The sequence below is a fragment of the Protobothrops mucrosquamatus genome, unplaced genomic scaffold, assembly GCF_001527695.2.
Source record: "Protobothrops mucrosquamatus isolate PMUCROS unplaced genomic scaffold, P.Mucros_1.0 scaffold12, whole genome shotgun sequence".
NCBI lineage: Eukaryota > Metazoa > Chordata > Lepidosauria > Squamata > Viperidae > Protobothrops > Protobothrops mucrosquamatus.
The window spans coordinates 454,948-472,874 of record NW_015386399.1 but is presented as its reverse complement, the minus strand read 5'-3'; the positions used below and the strand labels follow the sequence as shown (position 1 = coordinate 472,874).

Below are 17,927 nucleotides of genomic sequence, written 5' to 3'. Positions count from 1 at the left end.
TAATTGTGACATCAATTTCTGTTAGAAAAAAATGAAGATAAATTTTGAGGGGTCCTTGGTACTCTCTGAACTTGGTTGTTTTTTGCAGATGTTTTATTACCCAAACTGGCTAACATTATCAAAGCAATTTTTCATGAGGTACCTAAGTGCTAAAATACAAATTCACATCCCCCACCTCCACTCTGCCCAGACAAGCTGGCTATTTGAAGGCATCAGAGTGTGATCTTGCAAGCACTGCTGTTAAATGTGTGTGCAAAGCCTGTTCCCTGTCAGATACATTCCCAGCTCCCCTGACTCTTGGCCTGTTTAGGCAGAAAAATATTACTTTTGACTTAAACACCCAACTATGGGCCAAAAATGAACAACTTTTTTTTCATTATCCAAGCCAAGCTGGCTAGATTACCTTGATTAGAAACATAATGAAAATCATAATGAAAATCAAATGTTACCATAATTACCTAGAGTATGAGAACAATTTTGGCTTAACCTATTACATACCTATAACTTATACCTATATCCTTAACCTTCTATGAGCCAGCCTGGCGTTGTTTCAAGATAAACAACCATTTAAATTGACTGAAATAAATAAATATGTATTGCGTCAAGATATACATGTACTGACTTTTATATTTATGACCATAGATGTGATCATTGAGGCAATGTGAATAATAACATCCTAGTCCTTTCATTTCCCTAATATAACTTTGAACCAATTAAGTCTGCTAAAATCAGGAAAGCAGCTTATCTTGTAAGAGCACAGAAAGATTTAACTGCCCTTCTGATTTCAGAGGGGAGACTAAGTTCACCAATTACACAACATATCACCCCAGGATTTCTGAAACATTCTATATCCAATCCTAGCAATGGTGCAACTGAAAAATGGAGAGCCTTGAGAATAAATTCAACCATCAGAAGTCTTCATTCACAGATTTCTATTAGATTGCTTTTTCTTTTTTTTTAAAAAAAAAAGCCAAGTTATTTATGTCCGAAGATTGTCTTATGATTCCCTTGGGCACTGGTCTTTTCTTCAGAAGTAACAGTAACCAGGGATATTTCTTGCATATATTAAAAAAATCCCTTCTTAAAGACTATTGTATGACTTCTTGCATATATTAAAAATACCTTCTTAAAGACTATTGTATGACTTCTATGTGATCCTAGTCTATAATCAATATGCTTTACTCTTTTGCACAATTGCTCTTATAGAGCAGAATCTCCTGAACCTGGCAGAGTAATGAACCTGTGTGTAAACTGAATTATTATTCAGTGTATAATATGCATATTTGAAATACAGATAAAGTTAATGAATTAGTACATTCAAATTAACATTATTTCAGCTCTCTCCTTCTAACTCTTAGGCATTAACAGAGGTTCCAGATTCCTGAAGTTCCTTTGTTTTGCTTAACATCAAAAATTACCCAAGGAAAATCTCTAAGAATTAAGAATTAACAATCTTGATGAATAAACTAAAAAGATGCTTCTTAATAAAATATATGTTGGCTTTCAGCCAGAAAGTATAAGAAATTACATACAAAACTATCTACAAGGATCTTTGCCACACAATAATTGTCAAGCCACCGTTGGGAAGAAATATAATAATATAGTATCATTTCACCATAGTAATATTGCTGTATCGCTGTTGGTATGTTAGCAACCAGCAAAGCATATTGAACCAGGTGGGTACTTTAACTATTATTAAAACTACTCCATGTTTAATATGTCGTCTGAACACAGTCATACAGCAAGAAGCCATTACAAAAAGATATGCAGAGAGGCAAGTTAACTAGGGGAAAATGCAACATTCAAGTTCTATCTAATGCAGTGTTTCATAAAATGAGATCCGAGGACTCCTGTGCGGTCTCCCAAGACCTTCTGCAAAATCAAAAATTTTTGTTGGATATATTAAAGATATTTGCAAAAAGCTAAAACAATGTCACACTTTTCATTATTTTTTATTTGTCAAAATAAAGTTTTATTTATGTTAATCTCTCTATCTATCTATCTATCTATCTCTGAAGGCCTTTATTTCAGCTTTTGGTAAAACATAGCTGGTTGAGAAGGACTTTGGGAGCTGATTGGTGTGGTATCACCAACACTAGATGTGGATATTATAGGAGGAGAGATATGTTAGTTATGGTGGCCAAAATCAGGAGTCTGCGTGGACCTTTTCTAACTAATGCATTTTATTTAAAAGCCTAAGTTTTCATAAGAGATCTGGTGAAGTGGCTGCAGCTCATGAAAGTTATGCCTCTTAATAAAATGTGTAAATCAGAAAAGGTGCAACCAGACTTTTCTTAGGTTTTAATGTATTTTTATTGATTGGCTATGCCTTATTCTTTCTACACGTATACTCTTTGAAAACTGAAGAGTTTATAAATTTTCTAAACCAAGAAGCAAATGATGTGCTTTCCTGTAATCATAAAAACCTAAACTTTAAATACATCGGTCAAGCCACTGCTACCGTGATTCTTATGTTAAGGAACATATGAATGCTCAGGAAGGAATATTCATGCTATGAATGTCATGGCAAAGGGCATAGTTACTTGTTTGTCTCCCATAATATCTTCCTGGCCAATTCTATCCTGCAGGATTATTTCAATTAAACAATTGTCATCTCTCAAGACCTTAGAAGCATTCCTTCTCTATAGCAGCATCTGCCCTCTGGAATGAGGTTTCCTCCAGGATCCAGATGCCCCCCCCCCACTGTTATTTAGAGGAACTATCAGTCTATAAAGCGGACTGAGCATGAAACATGATGAGTTAAATCTACCCTACTATAAGGCTACAAGAATCTTGCACTGAAAGTGCAAATGTACTGCCTCTTTTTACCATCTGATTAGTTAGGGCAGATCCTTTCTAAGTTTCTTTTTTCTACCTGTTGTTCACCTATGGGCCCCTCCCTCTACTATATAGCAATAGCACTTAAACTTATATACCACTTCACCATGCTTTATTGCCCTCTCTAAGCAGTTTAGTGTCAGCCTCTTGCCCCCTCTCTAAGCAGTTTAGTGTCAGCCTCTTGTCCTCATTTTACTGACCCCAGAAGGATGGAAGGCTGAGTCAACAAAGCTAGTGAGTCATCAGTCAGCAGAATTAGCCTGCAATACTGCACTCTAACCACTATGCCACCACAGCTCTATAATCTTTCGTTAAGCAATATCTCTCCCCTCCCCCATCTTGCAAATTTAATCCCACATTGTATTACAAGAACCACAAAGGCCTGGCTCTTCACCCAGACCTGCAGCAAAGCAGTGAAACCCCATGTTTCATCTTTCTTGCCATCTTTTACCTTTGTGGCATTATTATTTTACCTATATTTTATTGATTTTATTCCAGTGTCTTTACTAGATTGTTGTGAGCTATCCAAAGAGTCAAGTGGCATACAAGTTTAATGAAATTATTATTAAACATTGTTTTGTTATGAAGTTTTATCAGGCTTTTTACTGGCTACTGGTGAATAATCCTGAAATAACCAGTATCTCTAATAAGATTTTAAAAATAAAAAACTTTTCTTATGGTTGGAAGTACTATTTTTCTAGTATAGATACTCGCTTGATAGTAAATAAACAAAAACATGTTTTACATTGTTATATAATATGTATAATAACTATATTTACAATAAAATGTGTATATAATAAAAATAAATTATATATAAAATATACATACACTCATAACCATATAGTATATATGTAATCTCTTAACAGTTTTATTTTCCATGTCATGTTTCCTCCATCAGTAGAATTTAAGTAAATGGCCAGCTCCCATTTTGAATTCAACATCATCAGAATTCAGATTACCTATAGTGAATAATTACAGCAAGCCTATATCCATTGGAAGCTCTACTGATGCAAAAATCACTTGCCTTTTGTGATTAGGCTGTTCCTACTGCTTATTAAAATGCCTGCCTGTACCTATAAATAATCCTCTTGAAAATTCATCTTATATAACAGATTTGTATTAGCATAAGTGTTGAGGTTTAACTGAGAATGAAATAGTTTAACTTCATAAATCTACTAGAGATTGATACATTCAAAGTTGACTTGGTTTTTAGACCAGACAAAGCCAACGTTCCAGCTGAAGGACTGAATTCAGAGCATCAAAACTCCTGTTGCTGTACTGCTTGTCCAGAGCTGATTCAAGGCCAAACCTTTTGAAGCATTTTAAACAGAGTAGTTCATTTTATAGACACTCAAGTGCATATATTATGGTTAAGAAATCCATCATCTAAATTTCGTAATTTGCATCTGACCTTCATTTTTTTACAAAAATGTAAAGCAACTGATCAGACTTTGAGAAGAATTAAAAATTAGAAAGGAGGCATAAAAATGAAGAGTTTCATTTAATTTCAGTTAATACCAACAGTATTTTTTCATACTGAACCAGCATTTGCAATTAAAAACAACTCTAAATATGAAAATTTAGATTTCCTGAATCTCATTATTCTCTTTGGATATACTATTGTTGTTCGTCCATCGATTTCGATGAAGACCTTGACATCTTATGGATTATGGGCCATCAGCGGTGTGTCCGTAGATGGCTGATGAGACCGATGTTAGCACGGAATGTTCTGCCACATACTGAACAGAGAAATGTGGACACTATTGCTTCAGCATTTGCAGCTCTGGCTTTACGGAGTGCTCGCTTCTCTTGCGCCAAGATTGTCCTTCTGTGTTCATATGTCTGGCAACCCTGGTAAATGCTATCTCTTCTATTTATACTTTGGAATATTCAGAAATGTAAGTTTAGTCCCACTGATGATTTACCTCTCCATTTGATAACACACAAACATAGTTAGCAACGATGAAATAAAAATAACATTGCAGGTGGTAAAACATATGACTCAGCCAATTTCTATATTATACTACACATGCATCCTATGTATAATGTGATATAATAATATATTTATATAGCCTATTTTGTACTAAATTATTACATTTACATCTTTTATGTGTTTCATTCCTAGAATGTATTTCACGTGTTTTTCAAACTTGCAACTTTTAAGATATGTAGACTTAAACTCCCAGAATTCTCCAGCACTGACACTGACAATGCTGTACTAAATAGGCAGAAAATTAACTTTAAGAGAAAAATTAAAATGTAGTTCCCTCTTTCTAAAACCAAATTTCAAATTATGAAAATGTTGAAACATAAAATTCAAATAAAGCTGGCTCCTTAATAAAATATATTCAGTTAACTATTTAGCTCTGATCATTAAATTTAAGGAAAGGATTTATACATTTTAAAAGAGGGAAAAACAGCTGATAATCATGGCAATCCCTAGTTATTGTTGTTGTTAGTCGCAAAGTCGTGTCCGACCCATCGCGACCCCATGGACGTTCCTCCAGGCCTTCCTGTCCTCTACCATCTTCTGGAGTCCATTTAAGCTCACGCCTACTGCTTCAGTGACTCCATCCAGCCACCTCATTCTCTGTCCTCCCCTTCTTCTATTGCCCTCAATCTTTCCCAGCATTAGGCCCTTCTCCAGTGAGTCCTTCCTTCTCATAAGGTGGCCAAAGTATTTGAGTTTCAACTTCAGGATCTGGCCTTCTAAAGAGCAGTCAGGGTTGATCTCTTCTAGGACTGACTGGTTTGAATGCCTTGCAGTCCAAGGGACTCGCAGGAGTCTTCTTCAGCACCATAGTTCAAAGGCCTCAATTCTTTGGTGCTCAACCTTCCTTATGGTCCAACTTTCACAGCCATACATTGCAACTGAGAAAACCATGGCCTTGACTATACATACTTTTGTTGGCAGGGTGATGTCTCTGCTTTTTAGTATGCTGTCTAGATTTGCCATAGCTTTCCTCCCCATGAGCGTCTTTTAATTTCTTGGCTGCAGTCCCCATCTGCGGTGATCTTGGAGCCCAGGAAGATAAAATCTATCACTACCTCCATTTCTTCCCCATTTATTTGCCAGGGATTGAGAGGGCCGGATGCCATGATCTTGGTTTTCTTAATGTTGAGTTTCAAGCCAAATTTTGCACTCTCCTTCTTCATCCGCATCAAGAGGCTCTTTAGTTCCTCTTCACTTTCTGCCATTAGAGTGGTATCATCTGCATATCTTAGGTTGTTTATATTTCTCCCGGCAATCTTAATTCCAACTTTTGATTCATCTAGCCCTGCCTTTCTCATGATGTGCTCTGCATATGTTAAATAGGCAGGGCGACAGAATACAGCCTTGCCGGACTCCTTTCCCAATTTTGAACCAATCAGTGGTTCCGTGTCCAGTTCTCACTGTTGCTTCTTGACCCGCATATAGGTTTCTCAAGAGACAAATAAGATGGTCTGGTACTTCCATCTCTTTAAGAACTTGCTACAATTTATTGTGATCCACACAATCAAAGGCTTAAGCATAGTCAATGAAGCAGAAGTAGATGTTTTTCTGGAACTCCCTAGCTTTCTCCATGATCCAGCGTTATGTTGGCAATTTGATCTCTAGTTCCTCTGCCTTTTCGAAATCTTGCCTGGACTTCTGGAAGTTCTCAATCCACATATTGCTGGAGTCTAGCTTGTAGGATTTTAAGCATAACTTTACTTGCATGTGAAATTAGTCCAATGGTGCAATAGTTTGAACACTCTTTGGCATTGCCTTTCTTTGGAATTGGAATGTAAACTGACCTTTTCCAATCCTGTGGCCACGAAAGCTTTCTGGATCTAGGATAACTTGCCATGCCCAATTCACCGCAGCCAACGTACCATGATCAACTTGCCAAGGGACAACTCACCACAGCCAACTCGCCACTGCACAACTTCAACACTATACTAAGCATTACATTCAGTTACTTTTATTATTGGTGACCACATTTTCATCAAAATTATTGTAACTTTCTGGATTGACTTTATTATTAGCAGCCCTGGTTCCATTGAAATTAATTTAACTTTTGCATTTATTGAATTGTCCTGTGGCAAGTTGTCCCATGGCGAGTTGGCCAAGGCAAGTTGTCCCGCAGGAGTTGGCCATGGAAACGTGTCCCATTCTGGTTTTCTTAAATTATATTCCTAACACCTTTCCTAAACTGCATTCATTTGCTATTTATAGCAGTTTAGGGATAATGGTGCACATCAATGACAGAACTGGGCAGATATTGATTTTAAAAGTCTTAAGCTACTATAAGGATTTTTGTTTCTAACCTTTTTAAAGTGCTTTCCACTAAACCTTAAGGCAGGGATGTCAAACTCGCAATGTCACGTGACGTGTTGCGATGGATCGTGATTTTTTTCCATTGCCAGAAATGGGGTGTGCAGTTTCGCCATGACACATCTGGCCCACGGGCCAGCAGTTTGACACCCCTGCCTTAAGGTCACAGGAAAACATGGAGCACTTGGAACTGCAAGTCCTTTTCTTATCCAGTTATAAGGCTAGCACTAAGACCAGAGTCGAGAGCATTATTTTTATGGATTTACTGCAGTTGTGGAACTTTATTTTTTCCTACTAAAATTCACCAGCTAGTAGGAAAAACATCCATCACTCTCCCTAGCATGGGCTGGAGCTTTGTAGGAGGCAAGAATGTAATGGGATATGAGGAATTTGGAGTCAATATTGGTGACTCCTTCTGGGTAGACTTCTGCTTAGTAGAGCTGGATTAGAACTTAGTAGAGTTGGGTCAATTAGCATATTTTACTGGTAAATTTGCTTGCACTAAGCCAGGATTTCATTTGGATAGGATGTTGTGTGGTGATTTGCTATGCTACTTGGGATGTTTGTAACATCTAAGAAAATAGATGGATCAGTGATGGGATTCAAATATGTGAACAACCTGTTCTCTGTGTGGATGCCGCTTCCGGAAGTCCGTTCTGGGCCTGGGCAACAAAAAATTAGCTACTGGTTCTGCCAAAGTGGTGCAAACTGGCTGAATCCCACCACTAGGATGGATGCTTTCTTGGATGACCTTGGATACCTGCAGGATAGAGCCTTGCTTTTCCTTGCTCCTTTAGACAAGTAGTTCCCTAGTAGTGAATGATTTGTTGGATGGAACAATGTCAGCAGTCCTTCTCCTCTTTGCATCTATTCATCAAAAGGTCTTCCTTGGATCCAGTCTCCAATCTTCCCCTTTTGACAAAGGTCGAAACAAATAGCTTGGGGTCAATTACAGAATGCCCTAGGGGAAACAGATTACGTGAACCTTTACCAATCAGGCTTCAGGCCTGGCAAGGGACTGACAGCTTTGGTTACTCTGGTATATTACCTTTGCCAAAACCTGAATAGGGGATTTGTAATTACTTGCCCCAGCTAATGTCCCAGTAGCAAGTGGATGGGGTTGCTTTATTCCTGAAGGAATAAAGCTTGAGTCTTCTGGATTCACAGCCGCTACTAAAGCAGCAGTGGAAACTGTGGCCAGGAGGGTCCTTGCCCAACTTTATCAGGTACTGTAGAGCTGTTGTAGTCTTATCTGGGATGTCCAAAATAAGGACATTAACTACTTTAAACTAGCCAATGATTTTAAAGGTTTTTCTTGTTAAATTAATATCATGTTTATATAAGAAACATTTTTAATGCTAAGATTCAAGCGGTCTAGGTTTTGTCATACATACTCCAATTCTCTGTTCCACATTTCTTGCATATTATCCAGGTTTATTCATTTATTGTTGGCAGTATTTAATAAGCCTAACTTGTGTGTCTCATAGATTCAGAGGGATTTGGAAGCTGTCAAAGCATCTGGACTAAACAAAACAAATGTAACAAATGTTTTAATTAAAATTGTAATTCGGTTGGTTTTGGTGAACCACATTAATAATTAACTGATGAAGAATAATTATACATTTTCTGCTCATTTCCAAAGAAAGGCTTTTCCCTCCATCTTTACTGAAGATTTATACCAGAGAATTGATTTCCAGAGAGAGATTGTAATTACATACCTAATGACATATGTGTCTAAATGCCTTCAATATTGATTGCTCAGAATTCCTACTAGGCTTAGAACCAATGGTGGCTAGATCTTAAAATTGCTAAGGTTCAGAAACACTGAAGGGCCCATAATGGTAATATTCAGTACTACTGTTTCAATACATTATATAAGTTTTAAAAATACAACCAATTATTTAAATTCAATGCCTTTTTAATATGAATATTGGCATGTGACCATTTCATAGAATTTGTCAGTGTGTTGAAAATATCTTTCAATTCTGGAGACCCCATCCTCAAATTTTAGGGAAGAATTAGAACTTCATCAACAGGAAAGATTTAAACTAGACAAAAAAGGTCATGGTTTTGAGTTTGTTAAAAATGAATTTGAAATCCGACTATGTGGTAGTGATGATCATATAATTGCCAAGGTCTATAAAATATTATTAAAATTGAATTTGGAAAATGAACATGTAAAATATTGTATAATCCAGTGGGCAAGGAATTTTGGATATCATCTGATGCTCATAAAAGAAAATAACGTTAAGCACTTTTGTTTTTACTTGGAAACCTCTTCTGGACTTTGTGCTTGAGAAGGAAAAAAATATTATAATTGTGGGTTTTACTGATTAGACTGATTTGCCGATACAGAAATGGCTAGTTCATACTACTATAGAAATGTAGAAAGTTGAGATTTGATTTTGTCTGATTTTACTGCAGCAGAGAGAGTCGGAAGTCGATGCCTTTTGTTTCTTCTCCCTTTCTTCACACCTTTTTTATTTTCCCTTTCTCTACTGTTGTCCTCTACTATTTGCATTTGTATTTTCACATTTTATGTCATAAATGAATTAAACTAATAAAAAAATATCTAAATAAAATAGTTCCCAGTTCATCAATCTTGAGGCCATTATTAATTTGTATTATAGAATCTGAACTCTTCTTATTTCTTATCTACCGGAAAATCAAAATAATAATGGGAATCTTCATCATAGATCTAATAGTTTGAACAAAAAAATGTTATTTTACATATTTATAAACATAATCTTATTACCAATTGGTAAAATACCAGATTAGTTTTATTTACAATAAATCCAAAATATGTACTGTATTGCTTTATTATTTCTGCAAACCTGGATGAAGATGTTTGATAAACAATAGAAAAACCCAAGACATTATCTGCCATAACAATTCGTGTTCAGTGCTGCCACCTGAATATCTGAAAATATCACCAGATAATCATGTCAAAGCTTCCAACATCAAAGCAAACATTTAGTCATCCTTAACAAGTGCGACATCTTAAAGAAACAAGAAAATTAATGCCACTGGTAACTATCTGAGAAGAGGGATTGGAATAATAACTTTTTATGCAAAAAATACTTTTATAGAAATTCATTTTCCCTATCCCAAATATATTCCAAAAATGTAATTTGCAGCACATGATTGCTGTACTTCTAATGCACTGTCGATAGATAGAAATAAGTTATTCAGAGACTTGGAAAAAACTTGTACACCGAAAAAGAATTGAGTGTTCTAGTGCTAATCAGTACTCAGTACTTCTTTCTCAGTTTTGCAGTGACAGGAAAAAATAACATGACTGATTTTTTTTTCTATTTCTGCAGCAAATATTTAATCATTAATTCAGTTTTGCCATATTACAAAATGAAATCCAAGTGGATTAGTCCCGTTACAGAAGCAGATTGTTTCATGTTTACAAAGCAAGAAGTCAAGCCACCCTATGCAGGTTATGATACCAAAGAGGTGTAATATTTGACTAAGCATTATAGTATATAGTATATAGTATATAGTATAGTTTATCTGATATCCAATTCATTCTATGAGATTTAATTGTAATCTGCAAACTCTAAAGTTATTAACTAATTTTTTTCTAGTTCATAGAAAAAAAATTATAAGTGTCTTGCAATTTGCTTTTGTATAGTCTTATTCTCACTCTAAACTAGATTATATTTATTTTTAAAAAATGGAATAACCAAGATGCCTTTCCTATAGATATGAGATTTTATCGGATATTATGACTAAAACAAAATTCTATTTATATTCACTTCTTTAAAAAGAACTGAGAATTCAGCAAAAATTGAACGAGATACAATCCTACAGCCTCAACCAAACAAAAGATTTACCTATTTACATATTTAAACAGCCTTTCCCTTTTCACAAAATAGTAAATTGTTTAAACAGCAATATATGCAACCAGTTAACCTGAAAGAGTTGAAAGCAGCATTTCACCATCTGCTCATAAATATGCCAATTCAGCTCTGCTGCTTAACAGCCAAGACCTCCATCTAGTGGTGAGTTGCAGCCTGACACTGCAAAAGAGTCACCTCTTATAAATGGATACTTACTTTATATATAAATTTATGATCTTCTCTACCTAATTTCTTCTAATTTATAAATCACAATTTATCCAAATACCACAACATATTTGCTTCAAAACTTTATTCAGATAGGTGTAATACTGTTATTGCAAAATCAGACATGCAACTGAACAGAAGAAATAGAATTACAAATAATTCAGCAACATTATAATGTCCAAAACAATACCAGATATTAATTTATGGATACTTCGATCTTAGCTAACTTAACTAGTTCTGGTTAATTTAAATAATGTAATTATAGAATTCTCTAAAGTAACATGTGAAGCTTCAATCCCATATTCTGTTGTTTTTCACTTCTGGAAGACAAGTGGAAAAAATACTTGACAGCAGATAAAGAAAATTTTAACATTCACAAAACTAAAGCTATAACTCAGGTCAAACACTGATATCCCTAGATATTATGTATCACTTGTTTTTTTAAAAATAATACCAAAACATATGTATATATAATTTTTCAAGATGTATTTGTATCTTCTCCTGAAAAAGGCTATCTTGGGATGTATAGGTTACCCTGATCTTATTTATTGTGAACTGGCATTCTAATCACTCATATACGCATCTGAATCTTTATCTGATGAAGGTTCACTCTTGTCATCCAGCCTTTCATCAGACACATATTCTGGTCTCAGTTCCCAAAGGTCATATTCAGTCAGTTCACTTTCCAGTGGAACTGAAATCAGGTCAGGCGACAAGAAGCAGTCGGCATTCAACACCTGTTCTGCAGTCATCCGATTACCATAGCAAAGGAGTTGTGAAAGCAGAGATTTAACTTTATCATCCTTGAAAGAAAAAGCATGAAACATCACTCAATCAAAGTGCAATTATTCAAAATCAATAAATGGGAATATTTGTTTTGCAGAAAGAGTAATTAACATTTTATTATATATCTCTGAAATAAAAAAACAAATTGCTTGCTCTACTGCAGGTGAGAGGCAAAATCTGCAAGATGGTAGCTATGGCATCATGTTCACATACTGTAAACCTTTGATGATGTCACCTCCACTATCTTCCAAATTTTGAGCTCATCATGCAGACTTCCCTAATGTATCCATTGTATTTCTTCTGTTTTCCATCTGAGCTTGGAGCACTTTTGTCAACTTCAATTCAGCATTTAATACAATCATTCCTCAGCACCTACACCTAATAGACAAACTGGACATTTTAGGCTTTAATACCTCAAAAGTAAGCCCTACCCCGAAAGTAAGCCCTAGCCTGAGTTTTGGGGTTGGGCCTAATATAAGCCCTACTCCAAAAGTAAGCCCTGCTTAAGATCTTGCGCAACCGGCCACCCGCTAATTCCGTCTGGTTGCTACCAAACACGAGGTGAGGAGGGGGGGAGCTTTCAGGACTGCTGCGACGAGACACAGCCGGTGGGGGAGGGGGAATCTGACCAACATGCCCTGCTTACCGGTACCCTGCTGCAGCCTCTCACGCTGCCCCATTGGTTCTGTGGCTGGTTTCAGCCGCTCACGGCATGACACATCGCATATCGCGCCCAATACTACATGAGGCTTGTCAGATCCCCCCTCTGACCCACATGGCCCTGATTTCCAACTCCAATGCAATCCTAACCCTCACCCCCCCAACCCTAACCCTCACTCCTTACCCAGGGGGGCAACCACAATGCCTTACCCCAACACTAACCCTCAATAAAATCAAGTTTGACCCACCCCCCAGTTTAATGATTTAATTTAATGGCAGATTCAAAGGGAATATTTTGACTCCTGACAAGATGAGTTCAAAAAGAAAGAGCTATTCCGTCTCTGGGGCAACCCTCCCCACTCCACCTGGAGCATCAGCCTGGCCGCCCCCACCTCGGCACCCTTCTGCCACCACCCCGCCCGGCCTGGCACAGGAAAGGCATGCATGCCCGCCTGCCTAAACTCTGTCATACGGTACCTTTACCATACTGTAGTTGTTCCACCACCATGCTCCAAGGCTGGCCTATCGCCACCACACTGTGTCTCCACTCCATGTGCAGACTACGCCATACCCCTCCCCCGCGCACTGGCCACCTACTGGTAATGTAAGATCTCCCCTGAAAACAAGCCCGAGTGCTTATTTCAGAACCCAGAAGAAAATAAGATCGGGTCTTATTTTCGGGAAAACATGGTACTCCTTTGTGCAACTGGATTCTTGATTTTCTTATTGACAAGCCCCAGTATGTGCATGTTGGGACTAATATTTCTAACATCATTTTCTTAAGCACAGGTTTTCCCTAGGACTGCATCCTAAGTCCACTGTTCACCCTGTTGACCCAGGGTGTAGAAGGCTTGCCACCAACCATATTATGAAGTATGCAGACAATACAACAGTTGTGGGCCTTATTCAAGGTGACAATGAGGGTGCTTACCAAAGGAGGTAGAGGATTTGGTGAACTGGTGTAGGAAAAAAAGCCTAGTTTTAAATGCTGGAAAAAAAGAGATCGTTGTTGATTTCTGAAAAGGCAGGCACAGCCATGCTCTTCTATGTATTAATGATTCACCTGTGGAGATAGTTAGCACCATCAAATTTCTGGGAATGCAGCTAATGAGTAGGCTGGTGTGGTTGCTCAACAGCAAGACACTTGGTGAAGTGGGCAGAGCAGCGCCTGCATTTTCTGCGTCACATGAAAAAAGTACATCTTCCTTTCCCTGTCCTTACTACTTTCTATAAAGGAATGATCGAGAGCATCCTTTCATATTGCATTACAGTCTGGTTTGGAAGCATCACTGCCTCAGACAGGAAGGCGGTGCAGAGAGTAGTGAGGATGGCAGAAAAGATTATTGGCAGTTCACTCCCTTCTATACAGGACATAGCATATAAGCAATGCTTGAGCAGGGTCTGCAGGATTGCCTGGGACACTACACATCCTCTTCACGACCTGTTTTCCTTTTTACCTTCTGGGAGGAGGCTTCGTGGTATCTGAAGCAGAACATCCAGATTCAGTCACAGTTTTGTTCCATACAGTATTAACCTTGTGAACTTCCTTTTTCTGCTATGTATTCAAGATGGACAGTGATTAATATTTATGTTATTTATATGTAAGGGTGTAGATATATACATGTCACATATAGCATGTTTACATGTTTGTTATGTATGTGTACACTTTTGATAACAGGCAACAGAATTTCACTTTTAATGTGTGCCAGTGTGCCCGCGGTAAAAAATGACAATAAAGTTAACTATTTTAGGAAAACAAAAGCCCTTCACTCAAGTGAAGGAAAGAGAGTGAGAGGCTTCCTTCTGGTCTGTTATGTTTGCCATATTTAATTTATGTTTTATTGATTTTACTGTAATTTCTTTATTTGATTGTTATTAGCCACCCAGAGTTATAGAGAATCAGGTGGGATATAACTTTAATATATTATTGTTGTTAAACTGCAAATTCACTGGGAAAAAAGTATTATAAAATAGAAATGCAGAACAATGAAAAAAGAAAATAGCACTAATAGAGAGACTTTTATATGTACAACCAACAGCTAAGAGCATTGAATCCAGAGAGGAATACTCTTAACATGCCTGGATAGCGTATGTAGTGACACTACTAAAAAAAATCTAAATTATGGTTAAAATATCTTGCAAGTGAACCAAGAGTCAAAAACATACAAATAAAGCAGGTGTTACACACCTGTAGAGGAATCCCTTTTTAAGGAGGCTCTGTAAACTCCATAAACAAATGGAACCTCTTTAAAAATTGTGCCTCTTTAAAAGAAAAAACCTCTACAGAATTGTGAGAATAGACCTGTTACAAAATAGCATGAAATTGCCAAGAGAATAGATCTGTAAGAAACTGATCCTATATTGGGTTGGTTGCCTCTGTTAGAACCTGCAAAACACAAAAAGGTTGAACTGCAAGCAGAGTCCTGCAAGTCCTTGGGTGGGATCTCCCCTTACTCGCTGGAGTTTGTGAACTCCAGCCAGCCTGATCTCCCACACTTGCTTGAGTTTGCAAACTGAGTATGGCCTAATGTCCCCTTGCTTGCTGGGTGGGAAGGCGTTTGGAGGTTTGCAAGCTCCAGATGATTTGATCTCCCTTGTCACTGGATGGGAAGGAAGCTGAAGGACTGCAGGAACCCTGAGGGATGCGAAGCAGAGCATGATATGCCTCAGAAGGTGGGAGTAGCCTTGAGAGACCAGGGGGAAGTAAAGCTGGGCTTGTTGTAGGCCTCCCAGATTCTCCCCTATCCTGAGGAACCCTGTGCACCCTCATGGTTGTTTAACAATTGCATCAAGGAAAGCAGGATGTGGGGTTGTTAAGTGAAACCATTTTGCTTAACAGCCATTGTGACATGCAACAGTAATGGGCAGGCTCCATTACAGTCTTATCTCAAGGACTATCTGTACCTTCAAAGAAAAGGTCAGAATATTAAAAATTAGTAGGAAAAAACTATTGGAGATAACGCTTTGACTATTTCTTTTCTGCATATTACCGTGTTTCCCTGAAAATAAGACAAAGTCTTATATTATTTTTTGCCTCCAAAAGAGGCACTAGGTCTTAATTTGGGGGGATGTCTTACCTTAGGACCACCAAAGCCAGGCCTCCCACACCCTGACACCTGTTGCACCGCTGCTTGACTTCTTCAGTGGCTGCTTGCTGCCACTTGTGGCAAGAAGCCGCACGGCTCTTTGGGCCATTGCCGTCGCTCGTGGCAGGAGGCCATGCAGCATCCTGCCGCGAGCAGTGGAAACAGCTCAAAGAGCCACGCAGCATCCTGCTACAAGCAGCGAAAACAGCTCAAACGCCATGCGGTTTTTTGCCGCGAGCAGTGGAAACAGCCCAAAGAGCCATGCAATGTCCTGCTGCAAGCAGTAGAAATGGCCCGAAATGCTATGCGGCTTCTTGCCACGAGCAGCCAAAATGGCCCAAAGAGCCACACAGCATCCTGCTGCAAGCAGCGGAAACGGCCCAAAGCACCGCGCGGCTTCTTGCCGCGAGCAGCGGAAATGGCCCAAAGAGCCACACAGTGTCGTACCAAGAGCAGCGGAAACAGCCCTAAGCACCATGCGGCATCCTGCCACGAGCAGCAGAGATGGCCCAAAGTGCCATCTCTGTTACAGCTCTGTGTAACTTCCTGTCACAAGCGGCGGCACTGGTGTGATGAGCCACGGGGCTTTACAAGTGTCAGGGCTTGAGAGGCTTGGCTGTGATGGTTCTACTGGTAAGGTAAAGGTGCTGGCAGACAGCTTCATCCCCCTACCCCAGCTTGATTTTTAGGCATGTGTCTCGCCCCAAAACTAGGGCTTATTTTTGGGGTAGGGCTTTTTGGCCCACCCCCAAAAATCAAGCTAGGGCTCACTTTCGGGCTGGGTTTTACTTTCAGGGAAACACGGTAGAAGCTAGTCAAAGTTATAGGAAAATTGCCCTTGTAAGTAACATTATTGCTTTCAGTCTAGCTTTTGTTTATACCACAGTGCACTGTCTATGAAACAACATTAAAACAGGACAAATAAAAAAATATGATCAGTAAAATCCTCTGATGGGAATTAAACATATATTTAAAAAATTGTCAGAAAAAATGCAAAGAAACTGGTTTGTAAAAACAAACTAAATAACATATTAGTCATACTTGCTTAAGTCACAAGAATTGGTAAATATGTATGCTTATGAGCCAAGAGTTACAAAAAAAATCTATTAGTCCTAATAATTGGGACTAATATTTATTCATTCAATCAATAACCCTATTTTTATAAACAACTCAAAGCGGTAAACATTCCAAAATACCTTCCTCCTCCTTCTATTTTCCCCATAACAACCACCCTGTGAGGTGAGTTGGGCTAAGAGTGACCAGACAAGGTCATCCAGATGGCTTTCAGGCTAATTCATGATTAGAACTCACAGTCTCCTGTTTTCTAGCCTGCTGCCATAAGAAGTCTGTTATAAATTAACAGCTAGAAACAAAATTGAAATGCAAATGGGGAAAATATTACTGAAAGCACTGGTGTATCTAATTTAGATTTTTTGTGGGAGAAGGGGCATCACAGAGATATCAAGCACTGAATTTGAGACTGAGTCCCAATGATATGCCCCATACCAACAAAACATGGGGCTTATTGTGGAAACAACTTGTGTTCCCAGTACAGTGAACTCCATATGTCAGGCAGACTGCAGACATTCATTCACCTCAGGCTGAAAAGTATCTGCAGGAGGGATAATTATATTATATAAATAACCTCTGAAACAGATATTCCCCTGCTTCTACTTCACCTGAGGTGTTACACTCCACCTCTTATCTAGCAGCTTCTCCTTGTTATCAAAAGAAACTCCAATCCTCTCATTAGCAAGGGGGAGGAGTCAGGAAATCTGATTTTGCATGTAATTCAGATAATATAATTTCTTAGCAAGATGGTAAATGTCTCTATTTGATAATCTAATTGGAACTATGTCTTACATTTTCAAATTGTTTTTTAGCTAGGCAACCCAGTTTTTGTTTCCATATGAACAGGGTAACTTCATAAGTTATATTTCTTCTTAGCATTGAATATTTATATTTTGTTATTTAAATTTAAATAAACTTTTATATTTGATTTTTTAAAAATATTTCTTTTAATAAAATTTGATTTTATCAAATAAAATGTACCAATCTTGCAAAATTGGTTTACCCAGATTTATACCAATTTCCAAAGGAGAGGCATACAAAGTCTGATACATTTACAATTCCTATTACAGTGGTGGCGAACCTATGGCATGTGTGCAGGCTCTGTGGGCACACATG

General features: G+C 37.9%; 1 protein-coding gene across 1 annotated transcript in view; it reads right to left on the bottom strand.

Annotated features, from left to right (window-relative positions):
• Window positions 1–11,771: 11,771 nt before the first annotated feature.
• The window catches only part of STK31 (serine/threonine kinase 31), a 59,667-nt gene continuing 53,511 nt past the window's right edge, over window positions 11,772–17,927 (bottom strand). Inside the window, exon 23 of the mRNA XM_015810564.1 lies at window positions 11,772–12,011. Within this exon, the coding sequence (XP_015666050.1) occupies window positions 11,772–12,011 (240 nt within the window). The remainder of the gene's footprint in view (window positions 12,012–17,927) is intronic.